Raw genomic sequence first — 8746 nt, 5'->3', positions numbered from 1 at the left:
CCAGCCTGCGGCCAGCGCCGCGGCGACCGCGCGCCCTGGGCAAAGTTTTCGCGACTCCCCGCTGCCTCTCTGCCGCTCCTTTGCTGGCTCCCCCGGTCTTCGGGAACTGGGTGGGGAGGGTGAAGGGGGCTCCCCGGACTACGCCAGGCAGCTCTCGCACTTAGCCTGCCACGATCTGTCAGCAACCTCTCATCCGCACGAGTGCGGCTCTCGCTTGCATCCGCCCGGGGTTATTTTCCTTAGCTCCTTGACCGTTTCCCCGATACTATTTATTTGAATAGCACTTGAGCCTTGTTCGTCCCCAGCCTACCTCCCCGCCCCCTGCCCCTCTTTCATACATCCTGTCTCGACAACTTGTAAACCGCACACAATATCTAAGTGTCACCATGTAACTCCAGGAGACTTGGGAGGGCGGTTCAGGGAACTGAGTTATTCTGGGGAACATTTGCACAAAACGTAAGGACATGTGGTCACAATCTCCGCTTCTTTACAAACACGCACACAGATCTAAGCGCTGGGAATGAATATGATTTCAGGCAGGCAACAGAAGTCTGCATCCAGAGGCAGGATCCACGCACGCTTTCCGCTCCCACATCTAGACTGAGCGGTTGCGTCCAAGGCCGCAGGGCCAGTGTACCCTGCTTCAGTGCTGGGTATTGGGGCCCCATCCTACGCACGCACACCAAGGACGCAGCGTCCACGGCTTTCTGTCCCCTTTCACCTCCCGGACTCCCGGCAACGCCAAGCCTGGCGCGCGCCGCTTGAGGACGTCGGCCCGGCCTGCCCAGCGCCGACCAATCCCGAGCGTCCATGCAAATGAGGCTCCTTATCGGGCCGCGGCTCCGCCTCCCGAGGCCCCGACCGTAGTAACCCATTCATGGGGCCGGCGAGCGGCTGCAGCCCCGCTCCGCTGTGCTCGCAGCCACCGCCTCCTCTCGGCTCCGGGTCTTCCCCTTCCTTTTACAACTGATCCTGTTGGGGATTTTTTTTTTTTTTCTAAATTGGAGCAGTGGGGAGGAGCAGACGGGAGGGGGGACCAGGAGGAACGGGAGAGATTAGGCAGCCATCAATCTCCTCCCGTTTCTCCCAGAACAGGTGATGCTTCAAAATTGTGATCACTTTCTGGAGGCAGCGCTGCCGCTGGAAGGATGCGAGCGACTTAGGACAGAGGGCCTGAGGCGGCAGATCTGAACTTGCGGAGGATAAAATCCAAACTTTAACTACATCAGTCCGCACCTCACGCCTGAAGCAAAGGACGGGTTATTTTTTCCCTCCCCAAGAGAAACTCAAACTTCAGCACTTGATTCCTACCCCCTCCCCCTTTTTTGGATTGCTTTGGAGGAAACAGTTTGGTGACAGCGTTGAGAACAGTAAGGACAGTGTTGTAACTCTTATTTTTAAAGAGACAGTAGATCAGACTTTTTAAATGTTTGGGATTCAAGATACTTTAGGAAGAGGACCAGCTCTGAAAGAGAAATCGCTGGGCGCCGAGATGGATTCGGTCAGGTCCTGGGTCCGGAATGTCGGCGTGGTGGACGCCAATGTCGCGGCGCAGAGGTAAACAGACGGCCGCACAATTATTATGCTCTCAAAGTCTCTAGCTCGTTCTCTCTCTCTCTCTCTCTCTCTCTCTCTCTCTCTCTTTCTCTTTCTCCCCCTCTCCCTCTCTCTCCCTCTCTCGCTCTCCCTTTCTCTCTCGCTCTCACTGTCTCTCTGTGCCCCCACCCCCGGCTCGCTCGCTCTATCGCTTTCTCCCCCCCCCCCCATCTGTCTCCCTGGCCCTGTGCGCTGGGGCTCGCCCTCGGGCTGGAAGGTCGCTGTAGTCAGGGGAACACTTACCCCGCAGCCAACACTCGAGTTTCTGAACTGCTTGGGTCGTTGTGTTTCTCCCCTACTCCTTCCCCACAGACCATTCTTTGGGAGGAAAAATAAAGTAGCATCCAACGCCTCGCAGCTTAGCCCCTAGTCCTGCGAGGTGGGCCCGGTCCAGAGCGGAGCATGAGGACGGGAGCTGGCAGCAGCCGCCGGCAGAGGAGAACCGTCTTCCGGGCGACTCCCGGGTTCGGCCGCGCCGCTTGCGAGCGCCTCTCCTGCCGCATCTTGCGGGTCGATTCCTGGAGGCCGGGAGCCCGGCGGGCAGATGGCGGCGGCGGCGGCGATAGGAGCCGGAGAGGCCGGAGCAGCTGCCTAGAAAGGCAAAGCGGCCGGGAGCTCTGGGAGGGGGCAGGCTGGAGGGTCCGCGCGCAGAGATAAAACAGTGGGCCAGACGCACGGAGGCGGGGTGAGGGGAGAGAAGAGATTAAAGAGAATAGACGAAAGAGTAACAGTAGAAGGAGCCGCAGAAGAAGAAAGGCGAGGAGAGAAGACGGCCGCAAATACAGGGATCACCAGCCTCTAGTTTTGCTGGTCTCTGAAATTGACTGTTTCTAAGCGTCCGCGTGCTGAGATGGTAAACGCCTTGTCCAGGGTACCACCGCGCGAAGACGTTCTGGTCCCCCTCCCTCATCACCACCGGTGAGCTGGGATTGTGGTCTCCACGACCTTGTCTACGAGAGAAAGGCCCCTTACCCCTAAAGAGCCCACGAACTTCTTTCCACGGCTCCCGTCTTCCTATCTGCTCTCTTGATCATCCCCCTCACGCCGAAAAATTCCTCCTTTCCTAGAAGGCCACGTCCCGGGTAGAGCGAACCAGCCGCCACCCTTGGAGGAGAGGAAGCAGAAGTCGCACCGCTCGGGAGACCAGGGAGGGCGGCGGCTCCCTACCTCCCGCCGGAACCCGGACACGCCCGGATCCCTCCGGCAGACTGCATGCACACCGCGGCCACGGCTTTCCGCAGCCGTTTGGGGGCTCGCTGGGCTGCGGGCCGAGGGACATCAGGCAGTTCCGCAGAGCCGGCTCCGCGGCCCATATCCTTAGCCGAGCTCCTTAAAGACACCGCCCCTACTTTCCTCCTTTTTCCGGATTAGATACCTATTGAAGTTGAAACAGGCAGCTCGAATGGGGTAATTCTAGCAAAAATTCACCTTTCAAGAGTGAAAAGTGCTCGCGCCCTAGGGCGCGAGGCCCAGAGACTGCAGCGCCGAAGGACAGCTCTGGCCATCTGCGCTCTCACCTGGGCCCCGACTTTCCAGTTAAAGGTGATCTGGCGGCGGGCTTGTCCGCGGCCGCCCCGGGTCGGGAGGGAGGTGTGTGCACGCGCACCATACGCTCGAGGGCGCCTCACGGGTCCTCCAACATGGCTTTCGTGGTCAGCAGGTTTGGCTGGCGCCGCCCGGAGATGCGATTGGAGCAGGGATCCCTTCGGCCCCAGGCGAGGACGTTCTTTTCCTTTTAATAACATTTTGGCTTTTCCAAGCTCAGCAATTCTGGGTTCGGGGTCCCCAGTATAACGCCTTCGCTGTGGCCCGCGATCCCTAATACTGGTCGCTGGGATTCTGCCCTGCCGCTGTCCCGGTCGCAGCTTTTCGGAAGAACGAGGGAAGCAGGAGGCGAGGCCTCTTTCCCTGTAGGACGTAGGCTTGGGCTCAGGGCTTTCCGCCCGCCCTCAGGGGGTTCTCGCCCACCGCCTTTCCGAAATAACATGAGGATGTTGTGGGCAGTAGCTCCCGGACAGGTAACTCCAGTGAAGATGAAGGAAAACCGGTCACGTCTTTAAAAGTAACGGAGGTGCTTATTCTCCAAACCCCGGGGCCCAGCTTCGATTCCCGACCAAGTCGCCAGCAACCTGATAGGGTAGAGTAGGGCGGCCACCTCAGGGGACTGCTCCAGGCCTCAGTTCGCAGCTGGGATCCTGTGGTCACCACTAAAAGCCAGACAGTGAGCTGCCCAGGGCTGAGATGCCTGGAGGCTGGACCCCTGTGGCCACCGTGACTCCTTTAAGGAGTCCTCTCTTCTTAATCCCTACTGAAAAAAGATCTGAGAGGTACAGAACTCTTGACCCGGGACATGGACTCTTAAGCCTCTGCGGTGTTGCGTCGGCGCGTTAGTAATGTCCTGTCTTTCTCTCCTTCCCGGTGTCCGATATCCCCCGTGTCTCTTCCTGCGCAGCGGAGTCGCCCTGTCCCGGGCCCACTTTGAGAAGCAGCCTCCCTCCAACTTGAGGAAATCCAACTTCTTTCACTTCGTCCTGGCGCTCTACGACAGGCAGGGGCAGCCCGTGGAGATTGAGCGCACCGCCTTTGTAGACTTTGTGGAGAACGACAAAGTAAGCGGAGGTCCCCTCTTCCCCTCGCGGCCTACTATCTCCGTGCAAAGCACTAAAGATTCCATCTGTCACTAGCGACACTTTTCCGCTCACATCATCAGAGATGATAAATCGAGGCTTCTCCCTCCCAGCCGCTAAACCGGTCCATTTCCCCACACCTCCTCTCGCGCTCTGCGGGGGCGCTGATGGCTCTGCGCACCCAGCCCCTGGGTCATTAGCATAACCTGGCCACGGACTGGCCACGCGGCAAAGCCCTTCTGACTAGAGTATAGTTTAAAAGTATATCGAAGGCTGCCAGGGCCCTTCTTTGTGTTATTTTTGTTGTTGTTATTTTGCACCTGCTGGCGCCTGCAGAATGGGTAGTTTACCAGGTGGAAACCCAGAGTCTAGCCTTGGCCTGCCTTCCCTGCCCAGCCTTGTCTCCTCACTCTCACTCCCCGATGCTGCTCGGGTCCCAACCCAGGCCCGGGTTTGGGGCTGCATTTGATCTCAAAGGAAGCCAGTGTGACCAAGAGAAAGTCTCTTGACCTTTCTGGACCTCAAGTCTCCTCAGCTGTACACAGTGAGCTTTAGAGCAGGCGCTCTAGGGGTCCCTTGTGAACCTGGGCCTTGGTCGCCGCAGCTCGTGGCCCCAGAGGCGCTGGTCCCGGCGAGATAGGGCCGAATGCTTTCCTTCCACATGACAGGTCCCTTCACCTTTCTGCTGAGAGAAGCCTTGCGGCTTCGTGAGGACACCAGGTTGGGTTTGGTGGGGACTGTTTAAAAGCGGAGGTGTCCAGTTGTCTTGACTGAAGGGGGAGGGAGGGGGAGTCAATCGTACTTCTGAGGACATTTTTAAGGGAGAGAAGATTGGAGAGGGTCAAGTGGCAGTGAGCCTCGGCAAGTCCGGGACTTGGTCCTGCGGTAGAAGCTCCTGCTCCTTGACCTGGGTTGGGCAGGGGGTTGTTCAAAGCTGCCAGCTCAAGGGGGAGAAAGGCAGCTGGAGGCGGTGTAGGGACGCGCTCTCTCCTCTTTCCCTCATTTGGGGGGCCTGGAAAGCAGGAGATTCAAATATCACCTGTATTTTCAGGAACAAGGCAACGAGAAGACCAACAACGGCACCCACTACAAGTTACAGCTCCTCTACAGCAACGGTGAGCACCCGCGCCCTCTGTGTCCAGGCACCCACCAGTGTCCCTTTCAAGCAAAGCTGTTGACCTTGTCGAGGTTGCATGCAAGCAGCATCAGGTCTGGGGAGAGCAGGGCTTTGGGAGGCTAAGTCAGGAAAGGAGCATGAGAAACTGGTCTTTGCCCCAGGGACAGCTCAGCTGCAGGCCCCCTTCCACCCCTGCAACCCCCAGCGGCTGCCTGGGCCTGACCCCACCGATAGGTTGGTGGTGCCTGGGAAGGGCTCCTCGGCCCTGACCCCGTGCCCCCCCCCCCCCCCCGCAGGTGTCCGCACGGAGCAGGACTTGTACGTCAGGCTCATCGACTCCGTCACCAAGCAGGTGAGCCCTGCGGTCCACTCCTTTCTTCCTCGGGGGGTGGGGGGCTTCCCCACCTGTCCCCGAATTTCCCCTACCCTTCACGAAATGTTGTGTCAGACTTTACATGCCCCTCTACATCAACTCACACCCTGTCTACTCTAGAAAATTTTTTCCCTCTTTCTCGCTTGTCCTGTTTCTTTCTGGCTGGGGAAGATGCTGGCGGTGAGGGGAGGCAAGCAAAGCGGTGAAAGGAGGAAGCAATTTTGGGGAGATTCAATTTTCCCAAATATTGTCTCTTGCAAGGACTCTGTCCTCACAGGGCAAACTTGTCTATTATGATTTCGCTTGAGTTGGCCAGGCCTCAGCTCGGGTTCTGTTGTGCCAGAGGGCACTCCTCATGAAGTAGTGGGCAGTGAGGGGAAAACCAATTTGGTGCTTGCTTTTAAGTCCCTATTCTCTGTCCCCCTCCCACATATTCCTTTCCTGTCCCCCCCACCCCTAATCCTTCGCAGCCCATAGCTTACGAGGGACAAAATAAGAATCCAGAAATGTGCCGAGTTCTCCTGACCCACGAAGTCATGTGCAGGTAAGAGCCGCTTTGTTCCGCAGGCTGTGCGGACGAGCGGGGCAGGGGGACGGGGCCAGCGCGATCGTGGGCATCGGGGCATCGACTTTCAGAACGGAGCGCGCGGGAAGCGGGGCTGATTCACTCGAACTTTCCCAGCATCTCGAAAGGGAAACCCAGAATCCACCCCCAGGAGTCTCCTCTTTACCTGGACAGTCTCTGCTGCCCAGCAGTCAGTGGTAGCTCAGGGAGGCGCGGGGCAGCGCCTAGACAAGTTTGGGATCTGGGGCTTTCGCTGAACGGGTCTCCCGCCCCAGGCTGGAATTCGGTACTTGGGGCTCATTTCCCGCCTATCCACTTTGCTCTGCTCCGGGTGGATTTCCGGGAGAGAACACTTGCGACTTAGCCGAGTCGAAGCACTGGAAGGACCCCAAAGTCTGGGGAGGGACCACCAGCGGGTCCGGTGGCTCGTTTCAGGGGTGGCCTGCTGCCCCCAGCGGAGGCACCTGTCTGCGATGAGGAGGCATTTCCTTCCTCCAGGGGCGTTGCTTCTCTAGCGATTTTTGATGATTTCTCCTGTAAGGGGAGTTGCTTAGGTTAGGAGGAACTATGGAGGTGTGTGGGGAGGGGAGGGGGGTTACCTACCAGTGGGTGGGGGTGGGGGAGAGGACGCCATCCAGGCGATCTGGGGTCTGGAGCAACAGCTGTATTCTGGTGGCCAAGTCATGAGAAGTACAATCTACTCGAATTCTTGCCCCTTTTCCCATCTTCTTTTCAGAGATCAATCCATTCCATTTTGAGCCCTTTCTTCTACTTTACTAGAAGAAAATAAAAAATTAGAAGAAATTTATCCACAGATTTATTCTTTCAACAAACATTTACTAAATGTCTGATATGTGCCAGGTACTGGGGATTCCACAGAATGAGAAAAGATATAAAAAGGAAACTGGGAAAAAGTGGTGCTTTTAAAACTATAAAAATGTAGATGTTTATTCCATACACATTTTTTCCCCCTTCAAAATCTCCCATTGGAGAGAAAGCCTCAATCCCTCCTCACTTTGCTATTGCTTTAGAAAATGTCTTCCAACTGCAGACTTGCTAGTTTTGGGTAATTGCAGGCAGTCTGATGTAGTTCAGACTGTTTTATGGTCAGTTTCTGGCAGCCCCATCGTCCTTCCAACCCACTCAGGAAGAAACATAACAATCAGACATGTTTGTTTTGGTTTTGACCAAGTATTAGAAAAACAAACTTTGCCAAATGCAAAGTTCTGCCAGTGGCCTCAGCTGAGCAGGTCGGGGCTTCCTTGCTTAAGTAGCTGGGCGAGGTGTCAGGCGATGGAGTAAGCAGATAGCTACTTCATTATCCTAAGGCTCCTTGTTAGATTTGTTCAGAAAGAAAATACACAACCAAGATGAATTTATGTGTGATACCTTCATTAAATCATCAGAACACTTTGATTTGGTTGGCTAATTGAAGGGCTCTTTTTTATTCCTCTTTTATATTTTCGAATGTCTTTGTGTTTGGATAGATTATCTTCTTAAAAGAAAATAAAAACCCAAACTGAAGTATTATACCTATCACTTTAAATAATACTTGCACGTACCACACAGCTGTAGTTAAAGTTGACATTTTTATTTTTAAGCCCAATCAAATCCTCCTCATTTTATGCTGTTTAAGTAGCAACATCAATTTTTAAAGGATCTAGTTTAGTCTGCATTAGTAACACAATATAAAATTTTAATGTACTATAACTTCTCTGTATTTGAGACCTGGGAGAAGAATCTCTGCTATTTTCTTCCCAAACTAGAATTTAAAACAAATATTAATTATGGGTAAATAAGTGATCCATTGGATGGGTACAGTGTCTGGATGTGCGTGTGTGCGTGCATGTGCATGTGTGCATGTGTGTGCGCGCACGCGTTGGAAGATGAGCTGGGGTAGTGGCAAATGTTGGATGCATCTAAAAAGGAAGTTCTCATTCAATGTGTCAGTCTGAGCTGGTTCATTTTCCTGTAAGGAGGAGAAGTCCCTTCTCCCACATTTTAAGAGCCAGTTACTGCAGTCAACGCTTGAGGGATGAATCGAATGCCCTGTTTCTTAGCGGTTGTGGCACACGCTTAGTTTCATTGCTCAGCGTTACCTGGGAATTTCCTCGAATGGTTTTATGTTCTGCAATCTTTAGTCACAAAACTCATAAACTGGTGCTTAGCTTTGAGGGGGGGAGCAAAACGAATCTCTTTACCAATAACTTTTTCTCATTTCTCCAACCGTCTCTGCTACCCCCTTCCCTGCTTTAGTTCATTTTGCCAATTATTAGCAAGGAGAAATCTAGTCGTTATGTCGCTGCCAGCTACCCCTGTGCCCTCAATGCTCAGAGGGTTAAAAGATATTATAATTTGAACAGAAGTCGTCTCAAGGCCTACAGCTGGCTAATAACAGAGTTGTATTGAGCGCGAGCAAACCCCACAGCTGTGACTTTTCGCCACAAGGCGCAGGCTAGACAGGGCCC

At 54.6% G+C, this 8746-nt stretch overlaps 1 protein-coding gene across 2 annotated transcripts in view; it reads left to right on the top strand.

The window, feature by feature from the left end:
* Positions 1–861: 861 nt before the first annotated feature.
* EBF2 (EBF transcription factor 2) overlaps positions 862–8746 on the top strand; it is a 179869-nt gene continuing 171984 nt past the window's right edge. The window contains exons 1-5 of one of the 2 annotated variants that reach the window (XM_016148163.2): positions 862–1557; positions 4049–4205; positions 5275–5338; positions 5637–5692; positions 6184–6257. In XM_016148163.2, coding sequence (XP_016003649.1) covers positions 1427–1557; positions 4049–4205; positions 5275–5338; positions 5637–5692; positions 6184–6257 — 482 coding nt within the window. In that variant the 5' untranslated portion in view covers positions 862–1426. Of the gene's footprint in view, positions 1558–2177; positions 2515–4048; positions 4206–5274; positions 5339–5636; positions 5693–6183; positions 6258–8746 lie in introns of those variants that run through there. The other variant, XM_016148165.2, reaches the window with a different exon arrangement.

This window comes from Rousettus aegyptiacus, unplaced genomic scaffold (assembly GCF_014176215.1).
Source record: "Rousettus aegyptiacus isolate mRouAeg1 unplaced genomic scaffold, mRouAeg1.p scaffold_m13_p_16, whole genome shotgun sequence".
Classification (NCBI taxonomy): Eukaryota; Metazoa; Chordata; class Mammalia; order Chiroptera; family Pteropodidae; genus Rousettus; species Rousettus aegyptiacus.
The sequence above is the reverse complement of the archived record's forward strand: the minus strand, read 5'-3'. Positions and strand labels throughout refer to the sequence as shown.